The following is a 23,781-nucleotide window of genomic DNA, read 5'->3' on the forward strand; positions in this document are numbered from 1 at the left end:
TTTATATTGTCAACAATTTATATAATGTATTCTTAATAAATATCAAACATTTACAAAAAATATTTCGGTGTAAAGACCCAAAATAATTGCACAGCAATGGTCACATACAATAAATTGATAAATATCTTAATTAAAATAAATATAATAATCGTAAATGTATATATTAAGATTCAATTATGAGTTTTCTGTCGTATATTCGATAGTACTAAATAAATAAAATTAATATACAAAAAATTACTTTTAAATAAGATAGGATCAAATAAAAATAGACGGTTTCGTTTTGATCTAATAGGGGAGTGCATATAGATTTTCACTTCGGAAAAAATTAAACAAGATAGAACTTTTTGTAATTTCATTAAGAATTGTTTAATAAACAACATATCAAAAAGTTCTACTCGAGAAGTGGGTGCTTCATTTTTTATTAAACAAATGAACTACGAAATTAGATGTTTTTTTAAATAATTCCGAAAATATAAATTTAAAAAAAAAACTGATTTGACCATTGAAAAATTCAGAAAATTTTCCAAAAATACCTTATATAAAGAATTTTCTAAAATTAAATTTGTATCTTCTATAATTTCTTAATTATAACGCTAAAGTCACCCTTCTCATAAACATTGGCGCACTGTAAACTAACGTACGGCGAAGTGCATGCCCAAGTAGCAATTTGTCGACACGACAACGTTGTCTACTGCGTGGCAACATTTTCTTACAACATTGTTATTGCCTAAAAGACGACCCTATTCTGCACTGATTTGGTGGACGATTTTTGAGTTGTCTTGACGTTGCCTAGGCAACCTCCTGTTTAAACAACATCGTTTCGTAACCGTTGCATAAGACAACTGAAGCGACTATAAAAAGCACCTGCGCGTGCAATGGTTGCTCAAGGAGTCAGACTAGTTATGTTTTTTTACCTATATTTTTAACACCTGTATGGTGAATGCAAAACCCAAAAAGTAAACTGTTTTGACATCGTATTGGGTATTTAAATTTATATGATATAAATACATAAAGGACTTATTACCTGATGTGATATTTATAAACGCATCTCAGATTACCGTCAAATATAGATATTTCACCTTTAAAAAACACACGCGCTGCTTTTTTTATGACATTTTTGACAAAAAATATGAAAAGTTAAAAAATCAAATTTTAATATAAAAGTCAAAATTTATATTAAAGATGTTCTGTATAAATTTAATGTATTGATGGTGCTTTTAAAGTTATCAGAAAATGCCTGCATTTTTTATATTCTGTGTTTTCATTTTCTTTACATCCCAAAAATCTCAAGTAAAACCAAAATGGCGCATTAAACAATATTACCAATATTACTAAAAAAATACCTAATTACCAACCTTAGACGGATAAGACAACTTAGAAGTCCAATCGCCAACCAAACCCGGCCGCGCCGACTATCAAAACCATTTTAGAACGCACCCTCTTATTGGGTGACAGAGGTCATGTGACCAGTGTCAAAAGTGTATCATTCTCATTAACAGCGTTGCCACATTTAGTAGATTTCTACTTTTTTGGTAGATTTTTGATATTTTTTAAAAAATTTTAGTAGGCAATATTTTTTAGTAGATTTTTGGTATATTTCAACAGAATTTGATCCATTTTTTTCGAATCATGAGGAAACTATAATGAGTCTTTTTGAAAAATTTAAACGCAAAATGAAAGACTGCATTATTTAGAAAAACCAAAACGTTTCTTTTGAACGAGATATTTGGAATTAAAAGTCACTAAATTTTTTCTTTTTTTCACCCCTGTAACGTATTAAAATAAACATTATAGAAGTTTTCAGGGACTTTCGGTCCTCGGTAATACCGTAATCTTTCTTTGTGCGTTTAAATTTTTCAAAAATACTTATTACTTTTCTAAAGGCCGCGTCCCACCATCAAATAATTTAATCAAACAGTTTGAGCAAACTCCGGAAGTACGTCAAAGTGACGTCACAATTGCAGTTTCTTGAAATGCTAAAAATCTGTGCTCTCATTATCAGTCTAGTTTGATCAAATTTTTTGTATTGAGTTGTCTAACTTGTTTGTACTTTATTTAAAATTAAAATTTTTCATTATTATCCACAATGAACACTCAGGATGTGACGTCACTAACTGTCACTTTCAGTTTGATGGTGGGACGCGGCCTTAAGGATTCGCAAAAAACGAAAACATTTAAAATACATTGAGCATTTTAACAGACGACATTTTGCGCCTATCCCCTTAAGTTAGCTGTTGTTTTTATTATAAAAAATCCCAAATATATCCCAAAAATACTTAAGTATATTTTAGTTTTTGATTTAGTAGATTTTATAGCTAAAAAATGATAATTACCAGTTGGTGGTTTGGAATAATTAGGTTTCCAATTTTGTGGAATTGCTCTTGGGACATTTAGGACGGATGTGCATATCACTGTATTACTGTATATTTACATGGCCTAAAAAGAATCTACTGATTTTGTGAAAACAAAACTACTGAAAGAGTTAAAACTGACCTGGCAACCCTGTCTACCAAAGCATATACAAAGATGGTTATCAAATCTCAAATCTACTGATAAAACAATGGAATGGAAACCAGCTATTAAAAAAACAAATAAACAGGTTGTTAAATAAATCGAAAATTTCCATCAAAATAAAATATATAATAATTAGTTTAGCATTATAACATTTTTAAGTCGTTACGATTGTTGAAAAAACTGAAGTGTGATATGTAGTTGTCAAAATGGTAATAAATTAGTTGCCCGTATAACTACAGGTTGTAACATCGTAATGTCAGTCGGGGTAGGGGACGTTGGCCGAAACAACTTAAAATGCTCTCGGGCAACGTTGTAGACAGTGCATTTGTTTGTACTGACAACCAATGCGTCGAAAAATTGCTACTTGGGAGGTTGAGTTATTTTAATGTAATTCTTTAACTAATGGATCAAATGAAATTTTACAAATTGAAAGTGAAAGAAGAATAATTAAGCTATCTTATGGTTATAATAGAAAGAAATAAAATGTATGGGCATAACTACGGTGTGGGCGGAAAGTGAGCCTTACATGAATTTTGTTTAAAAATGATTTAAAAATGCAAATACAGTTTTTCTTATAAAACTCTCAGTTTTGCACAACTTACCTTTCAAGCATCTTGCTAAATGATGTCTCATTAAAAAAAAATCTCAAAAATTTAATTCAAATGATATGACGTCTCAAAAAATGTAATTTTTTAAATCTTTGTAGTTTTATAGAATTGCCACCACTTTAAGACGGTATTACTCAAGTTTGAACAGATCTATTACAGTTTTATAAGTGCTTTTTTAAAGCTTAGGATGTAATCTCTAAAATGCACTAAATATTTTACTTTAGAAATGAAATAAACTATTTCTTTTTAAGAAAATTAAGAAAGTTAAAAAAAATGTAATACAAAAACCGAAAATTACCAGCTAAAAAAATGTTTGTACAATGTGAGCAAAACTTTTTTCTGTAAAACTTACCTAAAATATATTTAATAATAAGCTTCACCAATAATAAATGTTCAGCAAAAATAATTTTTTTAGCTCTTATACAGTATGTCTGCGTAACTTGGAACCTATTGATAACTTTTTTATTATCAGTTTTACGAAAAAAAGTTATTCTTTATAAAATACTCTGCATCGTATATAATCTAAGATGGAATCATCAAATATCAAATTTAATTAATGTTATACGAGGTATGTCAAAAAATATGAATTTCACTAAAGAGTAAAGTACCATTACATTTCACAATATCGAAAATTGTTATTAAGAAAAGTTGTTTGGAATTAAAAAATTTGTTTTAGTGTTCAATTACATCCTTCTAATTAAAATATTGTGAATAATAAAGGCACTTAATTCTTAAGAAAAATTCATATTTTTTACATACCTCGTATAAAAGTAAAAAAGTTTGATGTCTGATGGTTGTATCTTAGATTTTAGACCAGGGAGAGCATTTTATGAAAAATAACTTTTTTTCGTAAAAGTGATAATAAAATAGTTATCATAATCATAATTGTAATAAAATGATGATGAGTATCCGTAATTTGAGAAAAAATTTAAATTTTTTTTTATTAGAATGATGTAATTGTATATTTAGACATAGTTTCTAATTTCAAACAACTTTTCATAATAGCATTTTTTGATATGCTGGAATATAACGGTACTTTACTCTTTAACGAAATTCATATTTTTGACATAACTCGTGTAAAATTGATAAAATTTGATATCTGATGGTTGAGTTTTAGATTTTTGACTATTCAGAGCATTTCATTAAGAATAACTTTTTTTCGTAAAATTGATAATAAACAAGCTGAAAATGCGAGCATTATCATAACGAAAACTTTGTTTATATACGTATTTAAATTCATAATATAGAAAATTGCTATTCCGAAAAGCTGTTCAGAATTAAAAATTATGTTTTAATGTGCAAATATATCGTTCTAATTTAATGTTGTGAACTATAAAGATACTTTACTCGAAATTCATATTTTTTTACATACCTCGTATAAAATTAATAAAATTTGATTCATGATTGTTGCATCATAAATCTTAGACCAAGAAGAGATTTTTATGAATAATAACTTTTCTTCGTCAAATTAAAAATACAAGAGTTATAACTGAAAATGATGTTGGTATCCATAATTTGAGAAAATTCGTCAAATATTTTTTCCATTAGAAGGATGTAATTTCATATATCAGAACATACTTTTTTATTCCAAACCACATTTGAAATAACAATTTTCCAATATTGTAAAATAAATAATACATACATGATAAAGACACTTTTTACTGATGAACTTTACTTGGATATACAGACCGAGCGAGTCTCGTAAATTCCACGGCTTTGCGCCACGCTTCACGCAACCGTATTTGCGTACTTGTGTTTCGGGTTGTGTGGTCTATAATCGTTTCCTTAGACAAGGAAAGAGAGAGGACGAGTAATCCTATGACCAAAAGTGAAGCCAAGTATTGTTATGCATTGAGTATTTAAAATAAAAACATGAAATGTATTTAAAATGAAGAATTTGTGTACGGTAAATGTTTTATTAAGTTGATCATATTACGTACATATGTTTCAATACATACATATGTTTTTATTACGGATTTTAGATGGTGATTTACTTTATTTTTTATGAAATTTTAACCTTCAACGAACACCCACCACTGGCAACCCATTGTTACTTTTGACGTGACCGCCATGTTTTTGGTGACAAACAAACCAAAAACTGGCTTCACGTTTGGAACGTGTGTTAAATGAGTATTACCCGTCCTCTCTTTTTTCCTTGTCTAAGATCGTTTCTACTGATTCATTATTAATATACTTAGTATAATATTATGTATTATTGCTTTTAAAATATACTCAAATTGTATTTTTATATATTCATTACACATATTATTTTATATCATAATTAAATTCAGTATAAAATATCATTTATATTTTATTAATAGCTAAATAATTTAAAATTTTGTTTGACATTCACGAAGTGTCAAACTCAAATGTAAATAATAACATTTGCTTTTCCTAACAAATTCAGATTAAAAAAGTAGCCTACTTCCTAATCACAGATTTCAGCTGACGTTTAGTGCCTGGTAGGAGATAACCGGATTGTGACGTCACATTTTAGACTTTGAGGTCAATTATCTCGAAGACGGTTAGAGATATCAAAATGCCGTTTTCAGATTTGGATTCAGAAGACAAAGCTACATAAGAATCCATCGACACATCTGCTCTAAGTATTGCAGGAGCGGCAACGCAATAACACACAGACTTTTGCAAATTTATAAACGAAAAGTTTTCGTTGAAAAGTTTTCCATGTGGTTCCTAGCTACGCAGACACACTGTATAAGAGCTTCTGTATAAGAATTTTCAAATTGCAATGCCATATTCGGATTCAGCACAATCAAAAACAAAATAGAAACATATTTGATCAAAGTATAATGGTGAATTTAACAATATTTTTAAAATTGTTATTGTTTAAACAATTAGCGGCCAAATCTGCGAGTAGAACTTTTTACTTTAACATGTATATAAACTAACAAAAAAAGTTTTAGAAAAATATAAGATTGTTTGCATTTTTTCGAAACAATGCATGTTTTCGTTCTAATTGCACTCCCCTATAATCCGAGTCTCTTGCCATCCTCTGACACGTGTTTCTAGGTTTACCTGCTATCAAAGAGGCTTTGCAAGAAGACTGAATTAAATTAAAACGCACCGACTGGATGGTAAATATATTTAAATATTCTACCAACATATGCCTTTAGTGACCTCTATCGAGGAAAGATAAAGTGAGTGTCGATATCGATTAAAGTAAACTGTGAATCTGAGGCATATCCATGACATCGCGGTCGATGTTGACAGCACATAGCAATAGCCCGGGAGGTAGTGTTAAATTTAACCGGCTCATTTTAGCCTGGCTGTTTTCTTTTTATTTAGTTACGTGTTCCAAAGCTTATTAACAAATTATGTGTCAGCTGGCTCAAAACCGGGGATTTTAAAAAGAAAAGGTAAAATGTGAAACTTGATGGAAAAACGCTAAAACTTATATATGTCAAACATTTATCTCCGTGACTTACGTGTATAATAGCCAAGAATACCTAGCTACTGGCTTTCACCCAGACGACTCGGGTTCAATTCCTGGCCCTGAAAATCTTTTTTGATTTTAAAATTGACATTTTGATTTGAAAAATAATTATTTTTTGATAATACCACGTTCTTATTGTTTATACGACACAATATAAAAAAGTCTGTATGTCTTTTATAGAATCATAAACTATGCATTTGATCATAATATGATATTATTATGATTGAAACCCTTAATAAACAAAGTTGTTAGTACGACCAATCTAAGTGAAAAGGGGGTTGCCCCCCCCCCCGACGTTCTTCACTTTTCTATCACCAACCCCTTATTAATCTAAATATTTCCTTGTTCTCTATAATACAGTGATGAGCGCGCTAATAACCGGCAAAATAGCACAAAAGATGGAAAACCTATTAAGTTGGTGAGATAAACAGAAATAAAACTAGTCGAGCTGGGATATTTAGCGATATTAACCTAAAAATTTACATTATATTGATTGCTTCCCACCTTTAGACGTATCGGACGAGTTTAGCAACTGCCACTGTCACAGTGACAGTTTTAGTTGACAGACTCCTCTGATACATGTAAAGGTGAGAAACAATAAATATAATGTGAATTTATATGTTAATATCGCTGAATGTCCCAGCTCCACTAGTTTCATTTCTTTCTATCTCACAACTTAATACGTTTCCCATCTTTTGCGCTATTTTGCCGGTTATTAGCACGCTCATCACTGTATATAAAAATGAATGTTTGTCTGTATGCCCCTTATCGAATCGTAAACTATGCATTTGATCATATGATGACCTCAAGCAAAGTTGTTGTACATGAACCCGGGAAGGTTTCTGAGTTGATACGACCAATCTAAGTAATCATTATTTACGCAGACACCACAACAACAATATTGTTTATTAGAAACAAAGTCTACGCAATATTTTTCAGCATTTTTTTTTTGCGTTTTGGTATTTAACTTTTAAACATTATTTTTTAGTTCTAAGGCGGTACGAAATTTGCCGGGTCAGCTAGTTAATAATAAAAAAATATTCTTGAACTATGTAGTTTGGCAAAGATTAAAAAGTATAAATCATTAATTTATGAATTTTACATTGTAAGAAAAAAGCGTCAGCTGAATAAATATGATCAAATGCAAAGTTTATGATTCTATAAAAGACATACAGACTTTTTTATATTGTGTCGTGTAAATAATAAAAACATGGTATTATCAAAAAATAATTATTTTTCAAATAAAAATGTCAATTTTAAAAACAAAGAAGATTTTCAGAGCCAGGAATTGAACCCGACTCGTCTGGGTGAAAGCCAGTAGCTAGGTATTCTTGGCTATTATACACGTAAGTCACGGAGATAAATATTTGACATAAGTTGTAGGGTTTTTCCATCTACTATCATATTTTATCTATTCTTGACTAAAATCCCCGGTTTTGGGCCAGCTGACACATCATTTGTTAATAAGCTTTGGAATACCTAACCAAATAAAAAGAAAACAGCCATGCTAAAATGCTCCGGTTAAATTTGACACTACGTCCCGGGCTACAAGGAGGTTACGTGCGCTGCTCAGTCGAGCTAGGAGCACTGTCAAGTGAAGTAGTTTGATGAAATTTTAATCACAAAAAGATTATGCTTTTGTGACGTTTTGTGATCCAAGGGATGATAGTGATGAAATGTCAGCTGTCACCAAGTGGTGGCTGATAGGTAATATATCCAACAGACGGTTTTCAGACGCTTCCAATTTTGAAAAGAAGCCCTTTAGGGGAATATCATCATCTTTTCCTCGAACTGAAAATTGACGCGGAACGATTTCATTTGCATATGAGAATGACGCCTGAGACATTCTCGTACTTATTGGAAACAACGATTCCCTATTTGGATTGCTCTGTTTCTCACCACATGAGCTACATGAGCCAACATAATCACCAGATCTTGGTCAGGATAATTTTTTAAGTATCACTGCAGCTCATAATATATTTGAAGCTAAATATATACAGGGTGGTGAATCGGAAAACGGGCCATAGGAAACTCAATGTAAAATTTTAAACTGTTGAATTCCTGCTTCCCTAATTATGTTACATCAAAAGTCATGAGAAGTTATTTGTAGAGGATTGAAATCTGTATTAAAAACAGAAGTTACAATTGTTCTACGATTTAAACAAATTCCAAAATTTTGAAAAATATAATGTATTTACCGCAGTAGGTATGTGTGGGCATGTTAGGCCACACGTTACTATTTAACTGACAGTGAGCACACTATCGACTGAAGAAAATATCTGTATTATTAATACTTTCTCCCTAACTGAGGGTATCTGATCAACTTTATTGTGTTTTAAACAATAAATGATTAAATAAAGAAATTGACAGTTCAAATTGTTAATATAATATATTCATTGTCACCGAATGCAATCTTATACACATTATTGCACTGTGTGTGGCGTAACTTTGGCGTATTTCTCTGAAAATTGTATTATATTTTTACAAAATTTTGAATAATTATTGTTCGTAGAACAATATTAACAGTTGTTTTCAATACAGATTTCAATTCTCTACAAATAGTTTCTTATGAGTTTTGATGTAAAATAATTAGGGAAGCAGGAATTCAACAGTTTAGAATTTTACATTGAGTTTCCTATGGCCCGTGTTCCAATTCACCACCCGGTATAAAAAAACGTTTTTGGCTTCAGTCCGAAAATTTTTGCCAATACTATCGAAACTTCAAGATTCCTTACATCAGTTTTAAATTTGTTTGTGTAAATCCGTGTTCAATATCTTCAAAGTTCTTAATAATCAAAGAGAATAAAAATTCGGTGTCAATCTACATTTTTGCCAATTATCTTTAGCGTGTCCAATGCTCTTACCTACGTAATGATACAAAATAAAAAATAACTTTTGGACAATAATTTGTAAATAGGTTAATCATACACATTGATTAATTTCTTTATCTGCATAGACACAAAAAGAGAGCAATAAATATAGAGGCAAACAGAGAGAAAGAGTGAAGAATTTAAAATTCTAAGCAGAAAACCAACATGAGTTGGAAAAGATTTAAGAATGGTAATTGGTGAAGACACGATGAACAGAAATGAGTGGCGAAGAAGAGTAAAGAACAGCGACACCTGAAGGGGGAAAAGCTATGGAAGAAGAGGATTTTAATATACAGCCATAAAAAAGAAAAACAAAACGAGACCTTGAATCCTTGTTAGATTCAAGAGCATTTTTGATAAAAATGTGTAAAACAACTCTATTTCATACTGCCTTGTCTGTAGATAAACTTTCACTTTTAAAACGCTTTCCTGTACTGCATGAGCCAACATATTCACCAGATCTTGGTCAATATAACTTTTTTAAGTATCATTATCATTAGTGCTGCTTATATATTTGAAACCAAACATTAAAAAAAGTTTTTGGCTCCAGTCCGAGAATTTTTGCTTATACCATCGAAACTTCAAACGTAAACCGATATAGATCGACTAAAATGTATCGAATATTTGACGGAATACCATACAAAACCTAGAACAAAACTCATACAAACTCGCCCCTTTCGTCATTGAACTAACTATCCGGAGAAATATTCAATCTCTTCCGACTATTCTTCGCCACTTTACCTTTCCTCATTTCAATTCCTTTTAGGAACGCAGCTTCGTTCAGTTTAAGGCTGTTCACTTTTTCTCTGGACCGCCATATTCTGATCGTGTGGTCGTCAGAAGTTGTCACCAACATTTCGGAATCTTTCGGGTTGAAAGCTACGGAGTTAACGACGTCTCGATGGGGAAACTTAGCTAGACATGCGCCGTAGTGCCGGTCCCATAGGTATCCATGTTTATCTTCTGCTCCGCTAGACAAAAAAAAATATATTAAATATTTTAATCATAAATGATGAGAAAAAAAAAGTTATTCGATCGTTTTTACTTTTATGTTTGATCTTTGACATTACACAGCGATCTGTCAATTAGTCCCTTTTTGACAATGCTTCAAAGTGAATATTATCACTGTAATCATCATATTATTTATTAGAACAACGCCTAGTCTAAAGTAAACATATTATCATGAATAATTTTGAATTTATACATACACTTGCGAGCAAAAAATCGACTCCTTCGATGAATTGTAGTTTATGCTTAGTAATTACGTGTTGTCTTCTTTGAATTAAAACACCGAATGCAAAAAAATATTGTCTATTATAGAATTTTCAAAAAATAATTGTTTTATGTAAATTGGCAATGTGTTGTAAAGTTTGCCTACTTCTGTATGGCTTAGGGAATGCAGCAAAAATTCTAACTAGCATGTTCTACGCAATTTAGACCTCTATGAATTGGCCGGTGGTCGTCTCAGTCGCTTTTCAAACGTTGACGTATGTGTATACTTCGAAGTGAAGTAAGTGAATATTTTATAAATGAATACTTCATCAGTGAAGGCGGTCCAGGTAACTGCATAATTGCGAGATCGCTATAGTCAGAGGACCGTCGCCCATCGCCTCCTTATGACGCAGTCTGCAGTCTCAAGGGCTTACTGCCGATACTAGGAGAACGACCAGGCTCGGGTCGGCAACGTGTAATGCCAGAGAGGGATGATCGATTTATTGCCCTGAATGTCTTGTGGAATCGGCACGAGACAGGAGTTGAGCTTCAACAATTCTTGAGGAATGTTTGAGATGTCAGCGTCACTCAGTGGATAGTTAGAAGAGGATTTAGGGCTACCACTTTGACTTCCAGACAAATTAACTCAGGGTCCTAATTGAACGCACGTCAGAACCAAGCTTGCCTTCAGTTTGATCGAGACCCCGTCAACTGGGACTTTGGCCAATGGAGCAGAGGTTTATTCTATGACGAAAGTCGAATGTGCTTGTAAAGCAATGACAAAGACGACGCGTCTATTGGAGGCCCGGAGAACCAACCTGCAGACCGAGTTGTTCTTTAAGCCGGCTACATAGGTGACGACTTCACACTAATGCATGATAACACTCGATGTTATCTGGCCAACATCAATATAACAACAATGGAGTGGCCTCCATTAAGTCCGGATATGAATCCCATCGACCACCTACGGGATGAGCTCAAACGCAGAGTTCGAGTCCGTAATCCATCACCAGTGGCAGTGGCGGAGTTAAAAACTGCATTAGATAAATAATGGGAAGCGATTCTTCAGGGATCAGTCAGAAACTTAATAAGGGTCCTTAAGATCTTGCAAGAAAAGTGTAATACAACGATACAAAAGTATCGGACCGCGCAAAAGATGGGGTGACAACCTTCCATAGAGATATGTATCAATCCCCTAATGAACAAACAGAATAATTGTTTATAAAGAAGAACAAAAAAGTGGAATATGTGGTCTGAGTCAGCCTTTGCTTTCTTGTATGATTACTTTCCCTGCAAATTCCCTATTATTCTCCTCTTTTCCATCCTTGGCATTGAAGTCTAGTATTTATTATCAAAATGTAGTTTCTGCGTACGTTTTCACAAGCCTCGTCCAGTTGCTCGTAGAAGTCTAATTTGTCGTCATTATTTGCATTTTGTGTTGGAGCATAAAAGTTTATTATTGATATATTGGCTTATGTTTTCTTGAATTTGATTTATGAAATCTTCCATTAATTGCTCTAAAATCCATGACTTTTTTCTTACAGATCAGTATTTTATTGATCATAAATACAGTTCAATTGTTTCCTTCTTATTTTCTTCGGAATAATACAGTGTGAAGTATTTACTTGTTTCTTTTCCTAATTATTATTTTCAATCTCTCGTCAAGTTAGACAACCATTAATTCAAGGCTTACATATTTTGTTTTATTTTTAATGCAATATTTCTACCACTCTGTTCTTCCTCGTTTTATTTCATCTATATTTTTATTTTTATTTTTAATTTTATTTTCGGATAAATTCATACAATCATTTGTTACCTTTTTATTATTTACTTCACACCATATAAACTTTCTCTTATTGTTGTTTTTATTTACACTTCAATTCTATAAATTCAGTCAACCAGTTATACATCATTATTCTAATTTCAATTTATAAATTTCAATTCCGTTAAACCATAGTAATCTACTATCAGTTTTGTTTTATTCACCCCATTGATATAAAAATACCCAGGAGAGAACCTATGAGCAAAATTCTGGCGTCCAAAGTAGCTAATAAAAAGTAGCTGATAACTTGACATAACAATGGTTATTGACGTAACAATTGGTTTCCGGAATAATTTCTTGATTTACCAAGAGGAATGCATTAAATTATTGACTTAATACTTGCTTAATACATAATGTTACCTGTTTTACAATGCGTTTCACATTAAAATATGTCACCAAATTAAATATTTATTATTTATTAACCACATTCACAGCTGTCAACGCCAACTTCACGTCAGAAATTTTAAACAGTATGTGACGTCAGTTCCGTCCCAGATCAGGGCCCGGATTACGTACACTCGATACGCATCGTATCCGCCATGTTTTACTGTAGCGCCTTATGGGAAAACATGGCGGATACGATGCGTATCGCGTGTACGTAATCCGGGCCCAGATGTATGTAAATTCACCCTGTCTTATCTACATGAATTCAGACAACCAGTTATACTCTTAACTTTACACTTTAATTATTAACTTAAACTACATTTCATAACAGCCAAATTCATGATTTATTTACCAATTCTTTTACCTTATATTTATCATATAATAAATTTCCTTTTATTTTGTTTATTTTATTTTTCTTTATTCTGCTCTTCTTTTCGAATAAGTGACGTCATTACCTTGTTGGCAAATTTTCGCTTTCAATCGTCATTAAATTATCATAAATAATTTTATGTTACTATTAATTCAAATTGTGTATTCTCACTCATTTATTTAATAGCTAATTAAATTCATATATTTAAGTAATAATATTTTTGCATTTCTAAAATACAAAATAACTGCATACACATAAAATTCCCTACCTAGAAGGTCTTGTTAATTTTCGTTTAATGTCATATTTCAGTCTGTCAGTTTGAAGCCAAGATGAAGACCACATTATAATAACGCTGCATTTTTAAATCATTTTAACATCGACTTATTGTCGACATTGTTGTAGCCGAAATGGCATAATTATTGTAAAATGAAGGTCTTTTGACCTATCTATGTAACTGGTTCCAACTACTTTGGATCTAAAGTAAGTAACCACATGTTCTAATTTTCCTAACTTTCAAACAGTCAAAATTTCATCTTGGCCTTTTTTAAAGCAGTGGTTTGCTTATTTTGGGTTTCTACCACCTGATGATGGACTGATTGGTCCGAAAACGTTTGTGTGATTTTGTACTATAGATGTACCCACTTTTATCCAATTTGGATCATTTTAGATAAAATTTTAATAAAAATTTATATACCATTTACCTACAAGCGAAGTTTTACTTCCTTAGTAAGTCATTTACTTGTTCTTCTTTTTAGTTCAAGCCCCTTTAATCTCTGACACTTGTACGTAAGACCTTGGTACCATACTTCGCTTTTTCTATTAAAGTCTAATAAGTCCTGAGGCCACAACGAAGGACAACAGTTTCCTTATTGGCAGTTTTATGATGTCTTCTGTTTCAATCCTCAGTTGACCAGTGAATAATATCCTCAGCCTAATATCACTTCTTCTTCTTAAGGTTCCATCTTCTATCAAAGATTGAATATCAATATGGCAATTCTTATTTTACTTACAGCAGCCCTAAATAGTTGTTTAGAGCTCAGACTAAACCATTCCCTTAGATTTCGTAACCAGGAGATTCGTCCTCATCCTACATTTCTTTCGCCTTTTATTTTGCCCTCCAAAATCAAAAGCAGCAGACTATAACGGGGACCTCTTACTATATGACCGAAATATTCAAGCTTACGCCTCATACTTATTGTAATGGTATATGATGTGTATGGCAGTCTCTTTTCCATAGGCATTTTCTGCATCATGGTTCATTTATTTAACCTAGTTTGTATAGGTGTTTTCTCAAACGACAATGTTCAGTCATCATTTCGGTGACCGGTTTAATCTCTCGTTTATTGAGGTTCATCAAACCGTCCGAGGGTTTTTTATCAATATTCTTGATTATTTTCTTAGTTTAGATTTGCCTTAAGTTAAGTGGCTCTCCATGTCTTTTGATTTATTTATTTATTTATTTTATTTATTTATTTAGTACCCAAATAACAGTACTGGACCAATTACAATCTGGGTTAGTGTATTAAGCGTATTAGTAAATTTACCGTTTACAGATCATAAACATAACAACAAAACAGTATAAAATACATAGACTACATAAACGCTGTTTATATGTAAGTGTGTGAAAAAACTCAAAATGAGAAAAACACACTCACATACGAACAACGACGAAAAAAACTTATAAAGTAATTAAAGAAAAACAGAAAATACATAGTATGTAAAACAATTAAATACAAAAATACAGAATAAATATATAATATAACAGCAAGATGTTAAAAAGTGACTGGTTGCAACCTAATATCGTTAGCAGTATTCTTAATGATGCGTAAATTAGAATTGAAGATGTCAAAGAGATCAGAGTTCGCATTGTAGTGAGCTTGCATTTGTACTAGAGGTGACTGCACCAAAATATTTGATGTGGCTCTGTTAACATAAAACGTTTGTGAAGTACGAGAAGCAACACGTGGTACGTGGAGATTAAGAAGTTGCAATAACTCAGGAGTATTTACTTGATTGTTAATAATTTTAAATAAAAAGCATAAAGATTGAGTTATTCTACGACGCTGGAGACTTTGCATCTTAAATTTATCGAGAAGTAGCTCTTCAGAAAATCCCCTAGCAGGATAAATGCCAGTGGATTTAAAGTGCATACTTTTTAAAAACCGCCTCTGTACTGATTCCAAAACAGTTGTGTGATTTTGATAAATTGGAGACCAAACTATCGATGCATAATCGAGTTTGGGGAGAACAAGAGATGAATATAAAAATTTGCAAGTGTCAATATCGGTAAGTTCTTTCGCATTTCGTAAAATGAAACCTAGAGTACTAAACGCACCCGCAACGATATTAGTGATGTGTGGAACAAATGATAGTCTGCAGTCAAATATGACCCCCAGGTCCTTAACAGAGCAGGGGCGACAAATGGAAGTATTATGTATATGATAATCATAGTGTGTTGGAGAAGGGCTTCTAGAAAAAGACATAACATTACATTTAGACGCATTTAGCTGCAAACAATTAGTGTCACACCATATACTGATTTTATTTAAATTTTCTTGAAGTCTAATGCAATCGGAGGGTGACTTAATTTCAAAAAATAATTTTAAATCGTCCGCATAAATTAGTGAATGAACATCTAGGTCATCAACAATATCATTAACGAATATCACACAAAATAGCGGCCCTACAATTGAACCTTGAGGTACTCCGGATAACTGAGGAAAAGGGGTTGATTTAAAACCTCTAATTTGTGTATATTGCCATCGATCTGTAAAATAAGAGTTAAATAATTGTAACAGCGTAGGTGTGATTAAAATAGAACTGAGCTTATTCAGTAGAATTTTATGACTTAAGCGGTCAAAAGCTTTGGAAAAGTCAGTGTATATGACATCGACTTGAGCATTTCTGTCTAATGCTTCGCACAGGAATTGAGTGATATTAACAAGATTTGTTAAAGTAGATTTACCACTGATAAATCCGTGCTGTTGGGGAACTATGAATGGTGAAATGTGGGTGTAAAGGTGTTTATTTATACATATCTCGAAAATTTTACTAAAGTTGGATATGATAGCAATAGGCCTATAGTTTTGGATAGAAGTTCGATTTTCTTTCTTAAACACAGGGAAAATTTTAGAAACTTTCCATTGTGTGGGAAAGACCGAACTGGATAATATGCAGTTAAATAAAGTACACAGAGGAGTTGAAAATACGTGGGCACAATCTTTTATGAGAAATGCAGGAATATTATCTGGTCCCATCGTCATGTTCGGCTTAATCTTCCTTATGGCCTGTTCAATTTCAGATTTTGTAAAAGCGGGAATGTGCAATTGTTCGGCAATATATGTATTTAATTTGGGAGTGATATGGTCGGGAGGAGAAATATCGGTGTATGACTTTGAGAAGAAATCGGCAAATGATGAGGCAATATCCTGTGAAGTCTCTAGCTTTATATTATTATACGACATAGTTTCAAGAATAGAACAATTTGTTTTCTTGGAGTTTATGAACGAACAAAAGCTACGAGGATCTTGTTTAAGATTGAGTTCTAGTTGAGACACATAACGCTTGTATATTATTTGATTAAAGTATTTGAATTCTGAACGAGTTCTCTTGAATTCAGTGTAATTTTGAATATTACGAGATTTTTTGTACGCGTTCCGAGCTCTATTTTTAGTATTCAGAAGATTAATCAGATCACCATTGAACCAAATCGGATAACGTTTAGTTTGCTTCTTTTTAAGAGGAATATGTTTAGAGAAGATGCTGTGAATATACTGATAAAAGGCATTTAGGTTGCTGTTGATATCAAGATCAGTGGAAAGAAAAGACCAGTCAGATAAATAGAGTTCAATATAAAGTTCTATAAAGTTGGCTCTCTTAAAGTTAAAATTCTGCTTACTGTCGATTTTGATTTCATTAAATTCTTTTTTAATACTAAAATCAATGATGAGCGCTGGATGATGGTTATCCATGGGAACAACATAGTCAATTGCCTGATATACGTTACAAAATATATTAGAAAATACCAAATCTAGGATTCGTTCATTATGATTAACTACATGATTATATTGCGATAGATTAAAGAAATTTGCAACATTCTGCACGGCCACTGATTTACCGGTAGTAATGCCTTGAGTATATTCCGGTATATTAAAATCACCCAAGACTAATACTGTTTCGTTAAATAGACATTCAACTGTTTCTAAACACTCTAGGAATAATTCTAGTTCAGCTAGAGGTGTTTGCGGAGGTATATATACTAACACGAGATAAAAAACTATTTTCTTTGATACAACTTTGCTTATGACTACATCAATTAATTTGACTTCAGCAATAGCAGCACATATAGAGTAGACATCAATAGGAATAACATTTAATGCTTTATTAACTGCTAATAGTACACCTCCACCTCTAGCTGTCCCAGTGGCTAAAAAATCCCGATCTGAACGAATCACAGTAAACAGTTCAGGATCAAAAAGTTCCGAATCATACACACTAGAATTTAACCAAGTTTCAGTGAACGCAAAAATTTTATGAGTACCAGGAACGGAGCCGTGGTTAGTGTAAACCAATTGGAGTCCGACCTAGCAAACTGCGACAGTTTTGGTAATATACTTTAATATTTAGTCATATTCATATTCACTATTTTGATGATTCTTTATCAGCCACTTCTGAACCTCGTCTCTTGTAGCATCTTTTCTAATTCAAGATAATGATTCTGGGGACACGAATGTTTCTCTCAAGCCTTGTTTTGCCAACAAATCTGCTCGTTCACTCCCATGCAACCTCATACTTACTTACTTACTTAGTCCTAAGCCTTTATACCTTCAGGTGGAGACTGGTGGATTTGAGTTTTGCATTGTTGTCTCCCTGCTTTCCGATCTTGTGTTAAGCTTCTTGCACTTTCCAATGTCAATCCTTTCTTCTCGACTTCTTTTTTGATTTCATTTACGCACATAAATCTTGGTCTTCCTCTTTTGAAGTCTCTTGTTCGACATTCTACACACGTGCCCGAAACATCTAAGTTGTCTCTCTACTATTTTTTCATTGATTGGTTCTAGTTTTAGGTTTTGTCTGCTTGTTTCGTCTCGTAATTTGTCTGTCCTCTTTCTGTTTGCTATTTTCCTAAAAAACCTTATTTCCATTGCATTGAGTCTGAATTTTTGTCTCCCCCTCAATGTCCATGTCTCACTGCTATACATGATTGTTGGCCTAACTAATGATCGAAAGACTGCCGTTTTTATCTTCTCCGGTATCTCTTTTTCCCCAAATATGTTGTTTTCATAATGTTAAATAAGCTTCGTGTTCGTCCCATTCTCTCGTTTATTTCCATATCTTGTTTACCATTTGATTCAATTATTACTCCTAGGTATTTAAAATATTCCACTTGCTCTAGTTGTTTATATTTTAATTCTATTGCGTGTGTCTTCCTCGTATTTGAAATTATCACTGTTTTTATTTTCTCTGTATTTTCATATTTATGTTTGATAGTTTTTCTAGGATTTCAAAATTGTTCTGTAAGTCTTCTCTGCTAGCAATACCATGTCTGCAAATAGGAGCATCGATAGTTGAGTCTGTTTTATTTGTCAGTATCCTGATGTTAGTTTTCTCATTATTTTCTTGGCCTTCTTTATTGCTTCATTCAGTACCACTGAGAACAGCAGTCGAATCAACACGCATCCCTGTTTGACGCCTTGACTTGTAAATTTTCTGGATTTCTCGTTATTGATTCTTACTGTATTTGTATTATTTTTGTACCGGGTGTCCCAATAAGAATGCCTCTCGGCCATATCTCAGTAACCGTTTATAGTAGAGCTTTGAAATAAAAAATTTTATAACAAAAGTTGCCTAAGGAAAAGCCTGGAAATTATTTTCATAATTGTGGGACCACCGCTAGAGGGCGTAATTGAATATCAAAAATTAAAAAATCTAAATTTTACAAAATTTTCCTAATGAAGAGGCACTGGAAATCCGATCGTCGTATTCTTCATAAAATTCTACGCATATTTGATTTGACAAGTTTAGGTCTACCTTTGGAAATAAGAGGTGGGGGTGAGTGGGAACCTTGTTATGAAAAACTGGCTGTGAGTCCGGTTCTGCTTAATCAAATTTTGCAAACTTGGTCTTGTTGAAGACAGATCTTTTTCGTCAATGTAAAAGTTATGATTTCGAACCAACTTACTGAGTAATATGCCAGCTAGAAGGCGTTATTTAATTTTTTTCAGAAATCTAGTGTTCCTTGGAAAATATTAAATACAAACATGCATTTTTAATACCATATAACAAAATTAGACAAAATTAGCAACAGAATAGCGAAAACCGCATGTTAATACCTTTTTTCTATCTCGAGATATCTTACAAAACGTGTAAATTTAAAAACATAACTGTTACTGTCACCGGTAAACGAAATTCATTAAAAGTAGTGTGCTATGGAAACAACAAAGAAACATTTTCCAGCTGTCAACGTATATTAGGTCTTTTCAACGCTTCTCATTTGTTTCGAGCCTCGTTCATATCTCGTATATTAATATTATACACGGATTATACGGCATATGACAGAGGCTCGAAACAAATGAGAAGCGTTGAAAAGCCCTATTACAAAGAAATAAAAACAACTATTTAGTGATGACATAAACGTTCAAATTTTTGCCCATCATTTTCGTTGCAAACATTTACTCTTTCAAGATTAGATTGAACAGCAGTCTCAATTTCTGCTCTCGATATGCTTTGAATGGCGTTTAGTATTCTCTGGATAATGTATTCTAGAGAAGTGTATGATGGGCAACAATTTGAATATTTAGGTCGTCACTAAGTAGTTCTTTTTGTTCTGTGTTATATTTAATTTTAATAGTATTGTTTCTCTTTATATTGTTGTTTTAATTAATTATATTTTTATACGTTGACATCTGGAAAATGTTATTTTCTTTTTTTCCACAGCACACTACTTTTCATTAACTTAGTTTACCGGTGATAGTAACAGTTATGTATAAAATTTACACGTTTCTCGAGATATCTTGAGATAGAAAAAAGGTATCGACAGGCGGTTTTCGCTATTCTATTGCTAATTTAATCTAATTTTATAAAGCATGATTAAAAATGCATACTTGTATTTAATATTTTCCAAAGAAAACTAGATTTCTGAAAAAAATTAAATAACGCCTCCCAGCTGGCTTAATACTTATTAGAATGGTTCAAAATTATCACGCTTACATTGAAGAAAAAGATCTGTCTTCAACAAGACCCAGTTTTCAAAATTTGATTTAGCAGAACCGGACTTACAGCCATTTTTTCATAACAAGGTTCCCACTCACCCCCACCTCTTATTTGCAAAGGTAGAGTTAAACTTGTTAAATCAAATATGCGCAGAATTTGATGAAGAATACAATAATCGGATTTCCAGTGCCCCTTCATTAGGAAAATTTTGTAAAATTTAGATGTTTTTATTTTTGATATTCAATTACGCCCTCTAGCGGTGAACCCACAATTATGAAAATAATTTCCAGGCTTTTCCTGAGGCAACTTTTGTTATAAAATTTTTTATTTCAAAGCTCTACTATAAACGGTTCCTGAGATATGGCCGAGAGCCATTCTTATTGGGACACCCGGTACATATCCTTTAATGCTTTTATTATGTTCCTGTCAACTCCCCTTTCTTTTAGTGTCTTCCATACGTAATTTCTTTGGATTCTGTCAAACGCCTTTTCCAGGTCGATGAAGCATATTGATTGATTGATTATCTTCTCACTTATTTGTCTTATTGTGAATATTAGTTCTTGTGTGCTTCTGTCCTTCTTGAATCCACACTGCGTTTCTTCCATAGTTGTTTCTATTCTGGTTTTTATTCTTGGCTCTATTATTCTTGCGAATGCCTTCCCAGGGATATTTGATATGGTAATACCTCGCAAATTATTACAGTTTCTCTTGTCTCCCTTTTTACGTATTGGTAATATAATGTCTTTCTTCCAGTTTTTTGGTATTTCTGCTTTACTTATGATATCATTAATTAGTTCTTTCATGCTGTCCATTCCCGGTATTCCCATGAATTTTATCATTTCCGGGGTGATATAACCTCATATGATGATTCCCATAATGAGCCACTAGAAGATTCAGGAAAAAGATTAGTCAAGCAAGGATCGGAATTGATGCCTGGTATATCAATAGACGAAATCCGGAACGCATTGAGGAAAATGAAAAGATATAGAGCTCCGGGAGAAGATAATATCGTTATAGAAGCCGTAAAGATTGGAGGTAGACTTTTAAACAACATAAAGGAAATGTTCAACTTATGTCTGCACCCGAGTGAAACACCCATAAGATGGCACAGTGCACTTACCATCTTATTACACAAAAAGAGCGATCAAACAGACCTCGAGAATTACCGACCCATAAGTCTATTAAACCACCTCTACAAGTTATTCGCAAGAATAATAACAAGTAGACTGGAAACAAAATTTAATTTTTACCAACCTAGGGAACAGGCAGGTTTTAGGAAAAACCTTGACATTAACGACCACCTCCACTGCATAAAAGGGATTATAGAAAATTCTATCGAATACAACCGACCACTGGTCCTGGCTTTCGCAGACTTTCGCAAAGCATTTGATACGATAGAAATTAACAGCATAATAAGAACGTTGGAGGAAAGTCGTATAGATTATCGGTACTCAAAACTGATAGCGAACATATACAATAATGCAACCATGATCGTCCGACTACACAAAGATACCAAATATATAAAAATCAAAAGAGGAATTAGACAGGGAGACACGTTATCTCCCAAACTCTTTACGGCAGTACTTGAACATGCTTTGAAACAATTGGGGTGGGACGTCAAAGGAATAAATGTCGAAGGCCAAAGGCTCTCCCACCTACGATTCGCAGACGACATAGTTCTTATAACAGACAACTTAAAAGAGATTAGAACTATGTTTACTGAGTTAGATGCCGCCTGTAAGAAAGTTTGTTTAAACATAAATTTTGGAAAGATACAATACATGACAAACCTAATACCAAGCGAAAATCCAAAAGTCGACTTCAACGAAATAGCATTGGTCCATAAATATAAATACTTAGGGCACGAAATCCAAATTATCAGGGACAATCAAACTGCCGAACTACAAAAAGGGATCACTTTAGCATGGGCCGCATATGGAGCTATAATATCAGACATCTTTAAGAGCAACATGCCAAATTATTTGAAAAAGAAAACGTTCGACCAATGTGTGCTTCCGGTCATGACTTACGGCGCCGAAACATCGTTAACCCAGGCAACAGCAACCAAACTTAGGACGTCCCAAAGAAGAATGGAACGGTCACTACTTGAACTGACTCTCAGAGACAGGGTCAGAAACTAGGATATCAGAAGGACAGGCGTCACAGATGTGATAGAGCGAGTAGCATGGCTGAAGTGGAATTGGGCGGGCCATGTAGTCAGAATGTAGGACGGGAGGTGGACCCAAAAAAGTACAGTGTGGAGACCACGAGCAGACAGAAGAAGTAGAGGTGTAGACCACCTACACAATGGACAGACGACGTCAAAAGGATTGCTGGGAATTGGGACCGACAAAACTGGAAGAAATTAGGGGAGGCCTATGTTCAACTTTGGATGCAGAAGGCTGGATGATGATGATAACCTCATAAATGTATCTTAAATTTACACTTACCTGGCCACGTATTCGTTACACACATCCAAAAAGATAAAGAAACATTCGTTATTCGGTGTGAATGCCTTGTGAGCTCGAAGCATCTTTCCTACTTGTTTTAAAGTCACTAAATCTATCACATGAATGTCGATTTCTTGTGCTATCGGCGGAGGATCCAAAGGATTACTTATCACGTAATTTTCCGGCCAAGATCGGCTATTTACATAGAGATATCTGAAAATAAAAATAAATGTAAAGTTACTTTAATTCAAAAATTAAATCTTATAAGTACAAGTTAATAGTAGGGGAAGCAAGGATGCTTTTGCAGTTACTAAAGCGTTATGAAGACCTATTGGGTTGTGAAGATTAGGTCCTAAAATCAAAAAGGTAAGTTTTACAGTTTAGTGTGTGACGATAATATAATTTTATCGTCTAGCTAGAGTATGCCAGAGTATTAAGTAAAACGTGTTTTTATACCGTCTTTAAGAGTATAAAAGAAGGAACGGAAAGCCATTTCATTATTCTCGGTGCGATGAACTGAGAATAATCAACAAGGTATAATAGGTGAGTTAAGTATACAGTGTGTCCACGGTTGGGGTGCTCAAGAGGAAAAACTTTTTTATTTTCAATTTTAGCGAAAAATGTCATTCTTGATAAAAAGTTTTGCTTCTTCTAAAACCCCATAAAACGAAATAAAATTCAAGTTTTTCAAATCCTGCTTAATTTTGTAGCCAATTTTATGTAAATCCCTATAAATTTTTGCACTAAGTTCGAAATTGTAACAATAATAACTTGGGAGAACAACCCTTTCGCTTCTCTGGATTATGAAGGCAGACTTTGTCGTTCTCCTTGAATTATCAAATTATTTATTAATTAAATAATTATTAATCCAATAATTTTAATAAT

At 33.0% G+C, this 23,781-nt stretch overlaps 1 protein-coding gene across 1 annotated transcript in view; it reads right to left on the reverse strand.

The window, feature by feature from the left end:
* Positions 1–23,781, reverse strand: part of LOC126890784 (F-box/WD repeat-containing protein 5) — a 124,308-nt gene continuing 100,527 nt past the window's right edge. Inside the window, exons 7-8 of the mRNA XM_050659975.1 lie at positions 22,897–23,109; positions 1–10,417 (exon numbers count right to left, since the gene is read on the reverse strand). Of these exons, the coding sequence (XP_050515932.1) occupies positions 10,135–10,417; positions 22,897–23,109 (496 nt within the window). The 3' untranslated portion in view covers positions 1–10,134. The remainder of the gene's footprint in view (positions 10,418–22,896; positions 23,110–23,781) is intronic.

This window comes from Diabrotica virgifera, chromosome 8, assembly GCF_917563875.1.
Source record: "Diabrotica virgifera virgifera chromosome 8, PGI_DIABVI_V3a".
NCBI lineage: Eukaryota > Metazoa > Arthropoda > Insecta > Coleoptera > Chrysomelidae > Diabrotica > Diabrotica virgifera.